Source organism: Opisthocomus hoazin, chromosome 4 (genome assembly GCF_030867145.1).
Source record: "Opisthocomus hoazin isolate bOpiHoa1 chromosome 4, bOpiHoa1.hap1, whole genome shotgun sequence".
Taxonomy (NCBI): Eukaryota; Metazoa; Chordata; class Aves; order Opisthocomiformes; family Opisthocomidae; genus Opisthocomus; species Opisthocomus hoazin.
Genome location: NC_134417.1, coordinates 56,233,415 through 56,251,067, shown reverse-complemented (window position 1 = coordinate 56,251,067; position 17,653 = coordinate 56,233,415). Strand labels below are relative to the sequence as shown.

Sequence of the window (17,653 nt, the reverse complement as noted above, 5' to 3'; positions counted from 1 at the left end):
AGGTGCTTACCTGTAGGAGTACTACTGCGAAACGAAGAGGAGGGAGTGATTGGAGGGGTGACTGGAGGAGTAAGGCTTCCACTGCTGTGGCGAGGTGGAGTAGACACATTCCCACGGGACACTGTGCTTGACAAAGTCAAAGAGAGTTTTGGCTGAATCTTTTTCTTCAAAGACTCCTGCTCACGTCGAGCTGCATCAGTCATAAATCTAGAACAAGGACAATCATGAGGATGAGAGGCTTGAAACACTGTCCGCAAGCAAGCTTTAAGTAAAGATCGTAAGTATTTTTCGCCCTCAGTCACCAAATGGAGCTTCAAACTCAGCCATGAGAAGTTCCTCTGCAATACACAGATTTCAAGTATACAAACTTCTCCATCAACAACATTATTCCAGTGTTCAATATCTGGGCCATTTGCTTCTGATTTTGACAGAACTTACATTAGACATTTGCATCGTGCAAACACACACTTTTTTTAAACTCCAACCAGAGATCAGCATCGAACACAATATTATAATAACTATACCGGATCCTTTACAATAACTACACTCAATTCTTCTGTGAAAAAGTAGGTGAATAGCTATAATGGAGAAAAATGTTAGGGGCAAATGTATTGAATCTGAAGGTTAAAGGGATAGTATGAATCAGATTGTGTAGATACATCATTTCCAACTTAGGATAACACATCCTTTCTCTAAAGGTTTTAGACAATGTTGCCTGACATACAAGATGTCCAATTAAATTTGAGTTTCTCAAACCAGAGTTCCCAACTCTTGAAAAACAAATGAGGTCTCTCTGCAGAGCTTTGGTACATGCTGCTGAAGGTCTAATGCAACTCAGCATCATCTCTGTGGGATGCCGAGAGGGAATTCCAACAGCATGATGCAAGGTGTGCACCCACAGTGCAGTAATTCCAGCAGTGCAACTTTTTGCATGGGATCTCTCACCTGGAATAAAAAATAGCTTTTTTCACTTTTATTCTGATTTCTCAGAACAACTGAAGTGAAAAAGACCACTTTTATTCCAAGTGCCTACACAAAGTCACACCTGAACACCTGATACCACATTACGCTGACATTCAAAGCATCACTGCTGGCACCTGGATTAGCCCTCACTTGAAAGGACTGGGGTTCCCCCATGTCATGTGACTCGATGTTCCTTATCATACGAGAAGACATGGAAGCAACCCCTCACGTATGTCCAGAATCCAACAGAGGACTGGGAAATCCACCTTTAGGTCCTGAGAAAGTGCAGCAGGCCCTGAGGAGAGAGAGGCAGAAATACTGCCGCAGCAGTCATCTGGTTCACAGTTTATATCCTCATATCGTATGAGGGATCAGGCCACAGGCTGGCTGGACAAGCTGATTCTGCAGATCACAATCCCACAATTGCAATGGCCATCAGGTCACACTGGGTCTCACCGCAATACAAAGTATCTGCCACAGCATCTGCAACATGGTGCTGTAGGACAGTCCACCTTCTTCTCTGTGCCTCAACCAACAGTCTAAATTAATATGAATCCCCATATTCATTTAGGCTCCACAGAAACCCAAGATTTTGTGACAACACATGGGCTGTCTGGGTGGGAGTTGGGTAGATTCTACTGGCTGTGAGTCCAGACCTGACTGTGCTTATGGAGACCTCTGAGAAGAAACAGCTCGTGCGGAACAGTAAGGGGTGCATAAGGAAAGGCAGGGGAGAAATCAAAAAAAGGTCTTTTAGGCATTTGTGCCAAACAGAAAAGAAAAATTTGGCCTAGACATCAAAACACCAGCTCTTTTCCAAAAGAGGTTTGTGTACTTTAACACAACCTCAAAACCCTGTGGCATAAAATTTTAAGTACCATTAGAGCAATAAAGATGTATCCTGTCCATCCATACCATGAAGGCATTAATAATCGGATCTCTGCCATGATACGTAACATCAACACATAATGTGCAGACATTAATAAACAGGTATGTGACATGACAGCTTATCTTTTTTGAACAGACAATATATCATGTCAAACCTAGCTATGACATTTTTATGAAGTTACCATTTTAAAAGCAGATATCCATAGTAACAGTTCAGTTTTAAATTTCTCTCCTCTAAACAAGGGTGCAGATATTATTGACAAAACAGTCCCCAAATAGAAGTATAAATTTTGTTCAAGGAAAAAAGAAGTAAAAGGATCTTAATACAACGTGCATTTAGTACACATTTGCTTTCCTCTAACTAGGAAACGTCTAATTCACTGTTTTTTGGAATTCGTACCATGATGTATGCTTGCTTCTGGATGGGAAGCCTTATTCCTTAAGAAAATATTATGGCAACATTATAAATCCTTGAAAATTTGGAAGATAACCTCAAGTGTGAGATATTAAAAGCAGCAGCAGGAACGGTGCTATTTAATAAACTCAGCCACAAATAACAATATTAAAATAATATTGAGGTATAACCAGTCTGGTTGAAGTCCATAAAAATCAGGAAAAAATGAAGTTACTGCTGAAACTTCTCCCTGTCCTGTTAACTCGCTCCCATTTGGGCTAAGCATGTTGGGTATATTCCAAAACGTCATTTGTTTTCCACACTGTGAACCTAAGAGAAATGGAAGGCAGAATCTGTCAAGAAGTTCAGTTCTTGATATCTAAAGTATGGCATTAACCTCTTCAGATCCAAACAGTCCCACTGGCAGTGCTATGATTCTGAAAAGAAAACTTGTCTAAATGGATTAAAATAAAACATTTTTCAATATGTTAACTGAAATGCAGTATTAGACCTGTGCAGAACTATGGTGATGTTCTTGAAAGCTTACAATATAAGCATTTTAATGATGGGTATAGAATGACATTTCCAGCTAAGGCTTTAATTTTCATGTTGAAAGTACATTATGGTTGCAACATCAAGTGCTCAGAAATGAAACAGGCCAGAATTAAGGTTGAATACTGGTCTCTAAATTGCACAACTGCATACAATTTTCCTTGCCTCATTTAAATGCAAAAGATGTACAGGAACCAGAAAATGAATTGTAACTAACAAAGGCTGCTGTAAGACCACTTAGGTTAAATCCCAGCTCCTTGCTCAACAGTCTCTGTCACCATCTTCAGATCCATCTCCTTGCTGAGCAAATCTACGTCTGCTACTCGCAACTTCTTCTTAACTCCACGGCCCGGCCCCTCTAGTTCCGTCACTATGCAGATTTTAGTCATCTTCCCTGCTGCATAGGACTGTGTTTACCCCTCACAAGCCTCTCTCTCCAAATCCAATATATCACAGTCACAGAGGAACAAGGAGAATCATTCATCTCTTGGCCATTCACTGACCCTGTTTTGACAAGCATGGGGTTTTGTGTGCTTTCTTGCAGATCGTTCATAATGTCAGGGAGGAGCCCACTGCTTTGAAAGAAATCCCTTTACCCTGATTTTTTCTTTCCTTGCCCTTTTACCTTCCTAATAATTCAACTCCCTGCTCCAAAACACATAGGTGCAATGATTTCTGAATCAAGTGCTTGCAGTAACTTCAATAAACTTGAGCAAAATATACTATTTCCCCCTCCTCTCATTCCCTGGAATGGTCCAAGTATTTTTATTGAAACTTTCCCAAGAAATTCAGCCTGAAGGAGACACCCAGCATGGAAAATTTCAGCCCAAACAGCTGAATGTTGGCAACATAATAAACAACTGAAACATTCTTATAATGGAAAGTGTTGCACAACCTTTCATATAGGTGGCAATATAATACAAACAGCATTAGCTGTTGTTACCAACATAAAAAAAAAAAAAAAATCACAAAAAAAGCAAAGGCGATACACAAACTAAAAAAAAGCATTTTCAAATCAAACTTTTGCCATTTGTCTAAGTACCATTGCCCCCGAAAGCTTTGTAATCAAGAATGAACAGAAGCAGAACACCCTCCCAGAATTTCCTTGAGCTATTAGCACGTACCAACCGTTTTACGATCATGCCCCAGTATGACTCACATGATGATGTCAGAGTCAGTTTATCATAAAACTCTTACTACCCACAATTCTAAGATAGTTTAAGAGCTCTGGACGCATACACCCAGACTGAGGGTAAGGGTAGTTATAAAAGCAAGTTGCAAGTAAACTGAAAATTTTTACTTGAGCTCTTGAGAGTGGAGAAACCAAACAGGTTGCCCTTCAGAATATATCTTTTTCATAATGGTCATAAAGGGTACGGGGCACCCTTTCCTCCTTTTCCTCGCCGCTACAGCTTGCTGATGCAGGAAGTTAGTTCTGCTTGAACCAGATCTCTTTCTACGTCCACAGACATTTAACAGACGGTGAAAAAGGTGCATCACAGATACCTTGTGGGATCTGAATATTCATTTGCTACATTTGGTTTCTTCATGATCTAGTCTCTAAAGCATACGCAAACAGAGGAGATGATGCAATCACAAGTCTATCATTCTCCAGTTACTGCATATGTACACTAGAGAAGGGAGGGGGATTATTCTGAGCTTGCAAAACAAGCAGATTACACTGTGGAGATGCTCAAGCCCAGGACTGCTCCACAACACTGTTCAGTTGCACAACAGCTTAAAAAAAATGACAGCACTACCTGGCAATAACATATATACCTGGTCCTGTGCCTACCCACTGACAAACTGCACTAAACCACAACAGCAAAAGATAGCAGGACAGAATTAGTTCTGACCTTTTTTCATTATCACACAGAAAACTATGGAAAAACATTGATAGCAACATTCAGCTCATATTCATGTCTGCGTAATTTGGCTAACCTGTACTGGGAAAAGCCTGTCACCTTTCCCAGAACATGAGAAATCATGCTGCTATAAGCTTCCACCTCTCGTATTTCAGCAGACTGCTCCTTAACTCAAGGTCAACTTCAAGATTGACTGGAAACGAGAAAAAACATCCATGGTGCTTTATAGCAGATTTGTGCTACCTTCTGGTTGTATTATATTTACATCAAAAGTAGTCAAACTTACTTGACAGATGGGGCACATGCTAGCTTAACTACATACTGAAAACCCCACATTTAATTCTCCTCCTACTCCTTACACCCCATCAGAGCAAAGTGCTGGTTATATCTGCTTTCCCCCTCAATCTTTTCCTCCTTTTATGCCAAGATGTTTATGCAATTTTTGTCAGAGACAAAGACCAAGAGAAACACAGAGGTGGGGATGGTAATTTTAGCTCCCAGTCTTCCTCATCAAATTAGCAGTGTTCAGGGGAAAAAAGGGCTGGGTTGGAAAGCACCTCTAGTTGCACAGTATTTTAAAACTTCAGGAGACATCTACTTCGAAGAGGGATTAGAAGGATCCACCTTGTAAGGCAGGAACCCATTTCAGTAGGGTGGGACTCTGTGGACCCTGAAATGCACTAGTGAACCCCTTAAACAAGTCTGTCCTCCGCACTCTCTGCTGCCTTTACAAGCAAAGACAAAGCAGCGTGGTTTAGTTCAGCCAACACTGCGAAGAGGAGGCAACTGTTACCTTGAACTGTTACCGGGTTAAGAAGAAATCTGGTGAAATCTAAATGGCGGGAGCTCATCAGTAGCCTGTCTTGTCTCCTGGGAAGGATGAAAGGTTTTTCTCAGTTGCGATGTCCCCAGCAATGCCGTGTCACACCACTTATGTGATAATGAGGAAAGAAATATACGAGCAAGTTTCACACCGCCCATTAAACTATTTGATGAACACCTTTGAGCACTTTCACATGCCATTCTTTGTAGTGTGGGGGAAACAGAAGTATTCTGCAGCTCTGCACAAACCTCTCTTGCTTCACAGAAGCTATCAGCCATTTTTTTCTGTAGAGATCTTCCATTACAATTTTAACAAAATTCTAAAAAATGTCCGTGTGAAAAATCCACATTAAAATATGTGCATAATCACACACATGCCTCCACACTATTTAGAGTATTTGCACAGCGCGAAAGAATATGATTTATATAAAAATCCCCTTTGCTTTGTTTTTTTCTGGTTTCACAGAAAATGTCAAAAATGGGGAAGAAACAGCACAAAACAATAATCCCCTCTCTAGTTATTCCCCAAACCTGTATCACATGCACATTCATCTGAGGTTTTACAAAGGAATTCAGTGTTCACTCTCAGTACCAGTTGTACTCAGACTCATCTACTGAAAGCTTTCCGTATGTCCTCAGTAAGGAATACTTATCACAAACTGATGAGCATCTTAGAGAGACAGGACAAAATCAGATTTCTTTTTATTATTAGTCCTAGGAATAATTTATTGCTGGTACAATTCTTTCATTTCCATTATTCAGTCTGTTTTCTCAAGATGGAAAAATATCATCATCACAAAATCAGCTATAGTCTAATATACATTTTTCCGAATATGTGCATCTTCAACAGATGTAGAAGAGATTGCACACGTACCTGAAAAAAAAAGTCAAAAGCAGACTTCACATTGCATTTCTGCTTCATCATTGAAAAGACTCGAATACAAGAAGCAGTCATACTCATACTGCTGTCAGTAGACTCAAGGCTGCAACCTTAGGAAATCTGTTCAATATGAGTGAGAGTTCAGTGGGTTTACTTTAAGTGCCTGCTCTTCACACATACTTGAAAGATACAGTAAGACATAAAAAAATATCCACCAGGTAGACATTTTGTGCTTCTAGCATGAAAAATTGATTCAGGAGATTGAGTAATTTGATGTTTAAACATATGTAAATGGAGCTAATGGATGGTGATAGGCCAAATAATCTATTATCACTCAAATGGAATAAAGCAGCAATTACTTAACCATCCCAAACCATATACTTGCCTACAGTAAAACATATGTGTTTATTCACTGTTGATCAATACAAGCAGCATTAAAAGTACTGGAAAGGAATTTAGTATCTCTCTTGATTTCAGGAATATACAGACCAAATGCCAGCATGAATTAATTTTCACATTTAGTTTAACATAAATCCCAAACACGGGACATAAGCCCTAGCTTCCCATTTAGTTTTTATATATTTCTTATGTATTTAATGTATTTATTTTAATATTTTCTGTTTCGGAAAGAGTTCGTCTATGTTTTGGGGTTTTTTTTCTCTTTTATTCTGTTAGTACCATGCTTACGCTTATTGTACTACATCTACTTTTCACGGTCCACCAAAGTAATCTTTAATTTGAAACTAAAAACATTTTAAAAAACTAAATCAGTGTTGTAATGTACCACAAAACCAGCTGTTTACTTAGAAATGAATCTGAATCTTTCAAAGGATTTATTTTTTTTCAGGTTTTTGTTTGGTTGTTAAACAACATAGTATTTTTTCTTTTTTGAATTTGCATATGTCATGCAGCAAATACAAAATCCAGGTCTGCATTTTATATATATACTTTTTTTTTAATTGACAGAAAAAATGCACACTGGATAGATAACATTAGAACAGTAATGTAACCAGGACAGATGCAGTCTTGTTTTAGGTATTTCATTCATAATGAAAACTCATTACTTATCCCCTAGACTGATGATGGGGACTTGCGGAGAAGCCCACAACGTCTTTCTGCCGTTGTTAAAATAAACAAATGACATTTTCGTGTTTATAAGGAACAAAATCAGAGCTCACCAAAATCAACTTTAGAGAGCAACAGTAATTTCCAAAACTTTAGAAACATACTGTTAGTTCTCTTCCTTTCCCCTCCCACTCCTCCTCCAGTTTTTTCCATTTTGAAGTAAATGAGTGAGTTTCAGAAAGGAACTGTAACTTATCTGCAACTTCAAAATTCTGTAATTTCCGTGGAGTCAGAGGCAGTAGTTAAGCAAGAGAGATACTTCAAGGAGGTAACCAGCAGGAAGGCAATTGCTGTTTTGCATGATACTGTCATCTCTGCTACAAATAAATACAAGTTTAAGAATTTGTGCCAACCCTCTCAAGCACATCCGATTGAGGTGCTCACTATGCTGTGCTCTGCCTCGACATCAGCTTATTTCTTATCAAACTAATTCCAGAGTTTTGCCACTGGCAAAAAAGGAGCATTTGGATGGTGCATAGTTGGGACAGATTTTCAGAATGCTGCAGCAAACCCCTGCCTTTAGCATAACGTAGCAGTTGTCATTTCAGAAACCATCCTCCCTGCATTCACTAATAGGCTTATTAGGACATTCATCAGCCTTGGCTTTGCTTACGGCCATTAACGAACAAACCAGTCATCGCCTGCTGCTAACAACAGATACTTTATGGATTATTGCTTAATTAATTGCTGAATATAACTCCACAGATACTTACATTTCAGTTCATATCAGTGTTAATATACAAGAATAATGTAACGTCACACAGCCATAAAATGTTACAGAGACCAAAATGAGAATCACATCAATAATGTGAAACACAAAGGAGTATTCATATATTAAAAGTATTTTTTAAAATACGTGATTTAAAAAATGCACACTGACAGTTTTTAAATTTGTATCACATATACAATATGCCCAAATTATTTTTTTTAATATGAAGCTACTATAATGACTAAAGACAGTCTCACATGAAAAAGTACTGCTGGTACATTTTCAGTAACACTCTAACTTATATGTATCAGTTATTCAATTTAATTATTTTAAATACTGTTATTTCTCATTTTGTGACTTCTCAGACTACTCTGTACTTTCACGTGAATGAAGTGCAAAATTCTTGAAGGCAGAGTAAAAATTTAACTTTTAATTGCAGGAAAGTGTGGGGGAGTTAAACAGTATTTGCCTTTTTATTGTAGAAATTGTAAACTTTAATAAATTTCCAATCTCTTTGGAGAAGATGGAATTAAGCTGCTCATAGAATAAAAATAAGGGGTCTGTATCTCCTAAGTTCAACTCCAATCTCAAAATAGTTCTTATGTGGGACTAAGTAGTGTACCAGCCCTGCTCTGGCTCTCTGCACAGGCTCCAGTATTGTCAAATTGCCTAGTTCCAGTAGGACATTTTACTTTCACATGTGCTTAAACTAAAATATCGCATTTTTTTCCATTACTGGTCCACCCTCTTTCCTTCTTGAAGAGCTTATTATAACTGTTTATGTAAAAACAATTTCTTTCAGTCAGCCCTACTTAGAAATAGATCACTGTACGCATGACACGCACTTTTACTCTTGGACTTGGTTTAGTTTTATTGATGCCTCAAGGAGTTTTAGCTTTAAGAAGCAGGGAGCCGAAATGTCAGATACTTTATTCCTGTAATGTTCCGTTTATGTCTGAATATTCTTGTGTCATTTCATACCGAGTTCTTCTGAGAATTCAAGCCAACGCCCAACAACAGATTCACCAAGCAAGCATTTAAAAATAGGTATTATCACAAAGCATTGCTTATTAGCTATAATGATGCCTAATATCAATCTGCACAAATAAGCCAATCTTCAGTATTTTACACAGTAGTAGTTAAACACATTAACCAACACATTTTTCAGTCTTTCAGAAAGGCATCACATACCGTCTGCAGTGGCTTGTCCAGCAGCATCGACACAGTAAACAATCCAGAATACCCATTCAACAACAACATGGTAAAAAGAAACTGTGTTAACAAGCTACATAATAAATTAACTCTTAAAACCTATAGATGTTGATTTTCCTTCAAATACAAAGACGCCGAAGACACTTGCAATGCATTCACTGTTTATTTTCAAAGAGACACTAAATCTGTTTGGGAGAACACTGATACAGACTATGATCCTCCCATTGAGAAAAAGCATTCAGCTCAAAAGACGCTCTCCCAAGCTTAAAATATATGTAAAGATTTAGATAGAGAAGCATTTTTTTAAACTGATTTATGAATCCATATTCAGAGGATTGGGTGGAGCAAAGCTTATAATGGAAAATTGCAGCAATCTTAACATTAGGAATGTGAAATGTCTGGTCTTAATAAACCAAATTTTCAGGCATCATGAGTTGTTTGGAAGGACGATAGCAACTTACAAACAACCCAGCCCCTCTAAAATGAGAAGCTGAACATTCCCAATCCCTCAGACTCCGCTGCAATGAGTCACACATCCGTAAAATAGCCGATACAAAAGATTCCTCCTGAAAGGCAAGAAAGTTCAGGCGAAGGTAGACAAGGGAAAGTGGAAAAGGAAGCAGATAACCATCATGTGTTTTTCCTCTCTCATACGAAAGGAAAAACAAGCACCTGTTTCCATAACTACATGCTATTTTAAAAATGCACCTTTCTGCACTTCAGGCTGATTTGCCTGGAGGAACAGAGTTAACAGTTCATTGCATAATCACTGTATTAGTAGCTCAGGTGGGGGACAAAAAAAAGTACCTAAGAATCAAGAATAACTCCCAAGGTCCCATTATTCAGCTGTGAGGTATAAAAGCAGAACACTGATTTGCATGTTGAAATTTCGTCCCCGTCAGTCTCGGGGTGTGCTGTTGTGCCAGACCCAGGCACGTATGTGAGAGCAGTAAATCCCCCAGCTTCGCCCGGCCTAACAGAAACCATTCCCTCGCCGGCAGCCGCCCTCCCACCTCCAGCTCGCAGTGATCTGATGAAACCAGTGAAACCCTGCTAGGATGCGGAAGGGAAGGACTGACATCTGAATAACTAACAATGCGCTGCCTCTCAGGCAGACAGCAGGGAAGTTCCTTCAGCGCTGTTTGATCTGCTTCGCCGGCGTTATTGCGGAAAGCCGGTTTTTCATTAGGTAAGAAAAAAACCCCGACGTTGCGACGCAGCCGGCTAAGTGAGATTACAAATGCACCGTAACACAGCCACTGAAGAGAAAATAGATGGTGTAATCCAGAAAGGCCTAAGACTTGCAAGTGGAAAAAAGTATAAATGACTATTTTAATTAATTTCCTAATGTAAAACACAGCTGTAGTAATGTTGGCAAATATCACCTGCCTGTTTTAAGTTTGATAAATGAAATCATGCTCTTTAATTAGGTCTTAATGTACAAAAGTATGTTTTACTTACTTTTTATTACAATATCAGCATTTTAACTTTCAGTTTGCTTGTCCAAAAGCTTTATAAATTACTTGAATCACTTAAATCTGAATACTATAATCTGCAGTTACAATGTACCAGTTTGAGTTTCAACAATTAAATGCCTTTTTTTGCGGACTCCCGCTGCTATGTGAACTAGCTGTAGGCTATTAAAATAATGAGTCCGGACTGAGTCATCTGATCTCAGCCTCGGTGCAAAGCCTGAGGAAAAGGACTCAGCCCACAATCCCCGCTCTGTTTACCAGACTAAGACCAGACTGTTGGAAGCGTCACCCCCGCGCTCCCTTCCCCCGCTCCCGCCGCCGCCTGCCCTTTGACAGGGAAACGCGGTCTCGCAGAGCCCTCTGCAGGCGGCCGCCGCCCCGCCTCGCCTCACCACCGTCACCGGCCCGCCTCGCCTCGCCTCGCCGCCGCCGGCCCGCCTCAGAAGGGTGCAGGCCACGCAAGGCGGGAAAGCACTGGCGAGGGGAAGGCGGAAAGCCCGCCTCAGCCAGTTCGAGGCGCCCCGAAGGTCTCGCCGCGTCGAAGCCAGCCCACGCGAGGAAAGGGGACATGGTGGCCCAGGAGATCCCCGGCAGGCCGCTCGCGCCATGGCTCCTAACTGCGATCTGCCTGCATGCCGTCAAAGTAACCACGGGAGAGCTGGACGCCCCAAGGATGCTTTAGATAATTTGGCCTCCATAAATGTGAAACTCTGTGTCAGTAACAGCAATGAGGAACAAAACTGAACATCTTCACCTACTTTATGTTCAGAAAGATCACTGGCAGCACCCGTCACAAAGGGAACGGCAAAAACGTCCAACCTCCTACATCGTCCAGAGGGATCCAAAAGCACCGGCATTCGCTTTTTATTTTCAACAACACAAAGTACGTCTTCCTACAATGTCCGTGTATAAAATACAGACGCACACATGGCACGCGCACATGGTGCTGCCTAAAGCGGTATCTACATCAGCTCAGACTCCAGCCGGTATCCAGGGACTGATACATTCTACATCGTTTTTAAGTTGATTCACGTGCCAAGTCGTGTAACTTCATCTGCTTCCTTGATCTCTGCGCAGTTTTTGATGCCGTATGAATATGTGAAGGGAAGACAATTAAACAGAGAGCTTTCTCTAACGAATATCCACAGCTTTTTTGGTAGATTTACCGTCATCATTTCCACTTACCACTCTCTGGAAAAGATCAGAGCTCTACCTTCTTTCTTTACACTCCAGTTGTATTTACATATGTTATCAATCCATGCTTGCATTTCTGCCTTGTTCTCCAACAGCTTCGCTACACCCGAGTGACGTGCATACTCTATGCGTTATCAATATCATTCCACCACTCCTTGTGACTTAGGGTCCTTTTGATCTCAGCCCTCTCCGTTTCACATCTCTGCTCTGGTTTAGGTCTTCTGCCTGATTATGAACCAGTGTCCTGAATTTAAGGAGCGCTGTATCGTTGCTTGTACAGTGTTCATATATACATACACATGCACGCACACATACATGTATACGCATACACACTATTATATGCATACATATGAATTAAATGTAAGTATTTATATTAAACATGTATGTACATTCTTTTTTCATTTTAATAGCCAAATGAAATCACTGCTTTTAAGGGCCAAAATAATTAAATGATGATGTTTAAAAAATCTGTGGCCAAGATAAAAGGGCTTTTGGAGAGCTCTTACTCATGTAGCACATACCTAGCACAATTCAGCACACAACAGAATTATGTTTGTGTGATTCCTGATGGTTCTCTAAGGTAAGCCTTGATGAAAGAATCTGTTTTGGGAAGAGGACCACAGCATTTATATAAAGAAGGGAAATGTTCTAACCCTTGTAGTTTTAGATTTTTTTTAACGTGGCTTAAACTCTAGAGAAATCTGCAAATATACTTTGAGAACATCTTAAAAGCTCACAAACCAGAAAGACAAAAAGAGAAACTTCACTATTACCCAAATAATGAAATACCGTAATAAACTGTGATCAGGTCTGACATGATTTTTGAATTTCTGAGGTTGTCAATAACAAGACACGATACCATGCATGCAAAACATTCCCCTGCATCCCTTTCTGCTTCCAGAAAGGCTGGCAAACAGAGGGAACGTGGCAGAGAAAATTCAGGAACAGCCTCAAAAACACCGCTACCACTATTTCCATTCTTCAGTCAGTGCCTAAGCTGTTACGCCATGGCATCTTCCAGTGCACATTCACATTCCTGTTTTATTTCAACTACCCGCAAGAAGCTAGTCTAATAAAATGCTTTAAATGCAAATTTCTGCTCATCCTATGTAGATCCCAAACCACACCAACAACCTCTGTGCAAACATTAGCCATGTTTAATAGCTGACCTGACCAACTGCAGGGACTTGCAACCTCTGGCCCTCTCAGCTAGCACAGTGGTTCCCACAAGCGTATGCTTAGTGGTTCCTTGATGGTCTACAAAATCACATTAAACAGCAGTTCATTAGAAGCCAGAGGGTAACATCTGGTGCATTATGGTCTGAGGAAATACTGAGCGCTGACTCTGGTCTGCTGAACAGCTACACTGGAGAACCACTGGTCGAAAGGCACAGGGCCAGGGTTTGCTCCCGCTTCTGCCCCAGCATCATACATGAACCTCCGCAAGGGCATGTCCCAGCTGCTCGTCGCACCTAAATCCCCAACCTGGGCCAGGCGGCCCCTCGGTGAGGGGCAGTCCTCTCACGTCAGCAACATCATGTGGAGAGAGTTCAAAGGCTGACAATGAAATAGCTCTTTGTTGCTTGCTTGTCACAAGTATTTCACAAACTTTGCTTTACATATTAACACAGTACTCTCTTTGGAGACGGGAGAACTTTCTTTTAACATCTTTAGGATCTTGATTTTCGTATATAAATTCATTCGCTGGGGCTAAAAATCTGTTAAGCCTCCCCACTCCTCTTCCTGCTCTGTCCAGCTTCCAAGTGCTTTGGCATATTCCTACCACATAAACTACCCACCAAATACAGAGAGACTGGAGAGATACATGTCCTTTTCTTTTTTTCCCCAAAACCTATGTCAAGCAGCAGAGGAGTCATTTCATAACCTACAGGCCTAGAAAACAACCTATGGACTGATGTCAATAGGTCAATAATAGCTACCCCTAATGCTCTGCATTCATCGATCAACATCTACAGTAAAAACCTTAACACTTTTAGTGTAGTGCACTGACACAAACCGCTTTGCTTCTTGCAAATCTTTAAGCAAGAGCTTTTAATCTTCAGATGATTTAACCCAAGTCCTCAAAAATGTTTTAGCTGTTTCTAAGGCCACCTCCTTAAAATGGATTTTTTTTTCCCCCCATTTCTGTATTTATCAATCAAAGAAACTCTAAAGACTGTTCTATTAATAGGATCAACATAGAGCTTAGATCATGATTCAGAATGGATTTTCTCTACAGAAATTATGAAATACCATGATAATAAATATTTCATAATTTTTCTTGGAGCTGACTTCCTAGAAACTCTGAAAGACAGCTCTAATCAGTCTTTTGTAAGTAGAGAAGGACAAAGAAACATTTCAAACAAGAAGGATTTTTTTTAACACCTGCAAATGCAAAAGTTGTGTGATGAACTGTCTTCCCTTAATCATTCTCTTTTTTCTTCAATGCTAGTGTCCTTTTTTCTGTCCAAACCAATTTTATAAAACAGTTTTTCATTCACGGAAGCCAATTCTTACTTGAACTGCCACGTCTCTGTAATAAAACTCTCAGCACGACTGAACAATATAGGAACAGTTCTTTGCAACAAGTTTTACTCAAGAACTTTCGAAGCTCCTGGGATTTTCTGGATCACTTAGGTAGACCTGACCCTTGTGGCAGATCTCGTTCTATAAAGGGAAGAATTCTGAGACTGCCTTTATAGTATTTTCCTATATGAGTTGTATGTGAGTGCTCACATATGATCAACTACAATGCTTAAACTACTCTCTGCCCCCATAATAAATCATGTCTGTTGTGCTGCATAATTGAGAGGAAAGAGTAACAAAATCGTACATGCGAAGTCCATACCTTTTTTAAAAGGAAGGTTCATAAAGGTCTGGTTTTTTAAAGGCAACATATGAATTGAATAAAAACATGAATTTTAATGAAAACTATGAAAATAAGAGTAATCAAAGTTATTAATTTAAATGCAAAAAACCCCATCTTAGATTGATTTTGGTATTGTGTAAAAGCCCTATTTGTCCCTTAAAACCAAACAGATTTGGTGAATTTTCCAATAGCTGTGGAGTAATTAGTGAAAAGCTGTCAAACACTTGACCTTACTTTGATAACCATAAATGAGATTTTCAGATTAAATGTATCAGAATTAAGTTGGATATTGCTGAACATATTCCTAAGCTGGTTCTTTACCCCAGCAGCATCAAAAGACTAAACAGATACTTGTAAAGCACTGTAGTCTACCAAAATGAAAAGTAAAAAAAATTGAGACCTGTGTATTTGCGGTAAAAACTTCGACAGCACCAGAAGTTATCCCTCACCAATGTAATCCTTCCCTCTTAGGTAATAAACTCACAGTGATATAGGCTGATCTATTTTCAGGGGCGACGCAGCAGGAACTTGCTGGAGCTGCTCAGCACCATTTTTATTCTTATCTGCCACTAACACTGGACTGAAAACACCTGCATGAGGTATTCAGCAACTTGTAAAATCAAATACAAACACCAGCAAGCTTTAGCTCTGCTCGAATCCTGCACGCAGTGGAAGGAAACCACTGAGAAAACTCTCTCTAGATCATGATCCAACTCTCCCAGTAACTTCCCATCTGGAGGGGAGCATCACCTTAGTCTGATCTGACATTGCACAACTGGAGAAGCACTTCAGCACACCACATGCCTCGGCGTACCGGACTGCCAAGCATGGGAGCTTCACAAAAGCTGGCACAGTCTATGGGGTTAAAGTCCCAGCACCATCTACAGACAGCTCCCCCATCCTCACAGGGCTAATGCTGCTTAACTCTTCTGGGCCAGTGCTTTCCTCATTCAGAATATGGGAGAGGAATGTGATGAGGATTAAGAGAAAATAAAATTTGAGTATCTTCAGCATAGCAGAGGAAAACCACACGGTATTGTCATGATTTAATGGCAGAAACATGAACAGAAAAGCGTGAAATTTAAAGCAAGCTCTGACAGAAAATAACCAAATCCCCTGAACACTATCCCTCCTGTCCCCCAGCCGACACGACTGATGTAGGAGGGGAGGAGGGAAGCTACTTGCAGTAATATTGGCAGTGATGAGCAGACGAGAGCTAATGGAAGAAACAGAACAGTTCCATCAGCCAATGACATCAGGCTATCAAACACAATCTGGCCATTATCACATTAAAAATCCATTCAAGTAAATAAAACAAAAATAGAGATGAGAACAGAAAGCTCAAGACTCACTTTACCAATGGATTAATGACTATCATTAGCTGATAGTCATAAAACAACTCTAAAAAACGATCTATAGAAGCTAAACATTATTATCCATATTAATCAGTTTACTACTGAGAATGCCGCCTCTCTGCCAAAATCTGGTGCTAAACCAGATAGACATGTTCTGCTGATTTCCTTTCCAAGAGCTGATGCAGTGGTTGACTTGTCTTCTTAAGCCTTTGGCTATCAGAGCAAGTTAGAAATTGGAAAATAACTCTTCATAATTTTTACCCATTAAAAAAAAAGGAGTCTTCTCCAGAGCACACAAACACCACAACAGCCACAGAACAAAGTATGAAAATTCATTTTAAATGAGCATCTTAAAAGCCCTTAACTTTTCAAAGAATAACTTAACGATCTGTTCACTGTGGATTATAAACATACATACAGGCCCTCACATTTAAATAAACAAAGGGATAATATTATCTAATGGACAGGAGTTGGAAACATTCTGACTTCAAACTGAAAAAAAACCCAACACCTAGTTAACAGTAAGGAAAATTCACCAAGTGAAACAAAGTTTGTCATTTGGCTTTAAACCAATAGTGGATGTTTTCCTAAAACGTATGTTTTACTTCAAATCACAAGTTACAGCTTTTGGGCTATACTCACTGATGCCACAAAAGAGTACAACTCCTTTGCAGAAGTGGTGAGGGAACTTCCTTGCCGGTGTTACACCTGAAGTAAAGCTAGGTAACCATAAGGACCCACCCTGTACTGTCAAAAGCTTTGTAAACCTTGATACAGATGATTGATCAGGGGCCTGATCACAACTTGCATCTGTGAGTATCTCTCTAGAGCCATTCTCACTACTCCTTCATGAGATGAGCAGGAAACCACTGTTGTGTAGTTAGGAAGAACCTCCTTCCATTAGCTACTGAGATCAAGTTAATTTTTCGAAGTCCCCACCAACTCATCTCCATGCAATAATCTACCTCTAGGCTACCTCTCCAGTCCACTGTACTTTACTCACCTCATCTTGCTCGCTTACTCCACTTCAGTGAGAAGGGCTTAAATTGTCTAGTCTGAACCATCTCCTTGAGAAGCATCTCTCTTCTCCATTGATTGACGAGGGAGGCAGTTCAGTCTTCCCTGGGGAGTCTAATCCCTAGATTCTGTGAACACCTTCGCAATGTCAACTACCAGATACTGATCAAGAAGGTACCGGATCAGTGATCTTTCATATTACAGTCATTTTACCCATTATATTAGCAGAGGTTTCTTCCCCCCAGTTTTTATTTAAAAACTCTGAGTCAGTTTCCCAGGGGAATTACACAGAAGAGGTAAGGTAGGAAAGAGAAACCTGAAACTCCCAAATGA

General features: G+C 40.0%; 1 protein-coding gene across 1 annotated transcript in view; it reads right to left on the bottom strand.

Annotated features, from left to right (window-relative positions):
• The window catches only part of JAZF1 (JAZF zinc finger 1), a 196,760-nt gene that overhangs the window by 31,095 nt on the left and 148,012 nt on the right, over positions 1 to 17,653 (bottom strand). The window contains exon 3 of the mRNA XM_075417437.1: positions 11 to 207. Within this exon, the coding sequence (XP_075273552.1) occupies positions 11 to 207 (197 nt within the window). The remainder of the gene's footprint in view (positions 1 to 10; positions 208 to 17,653) is intronic.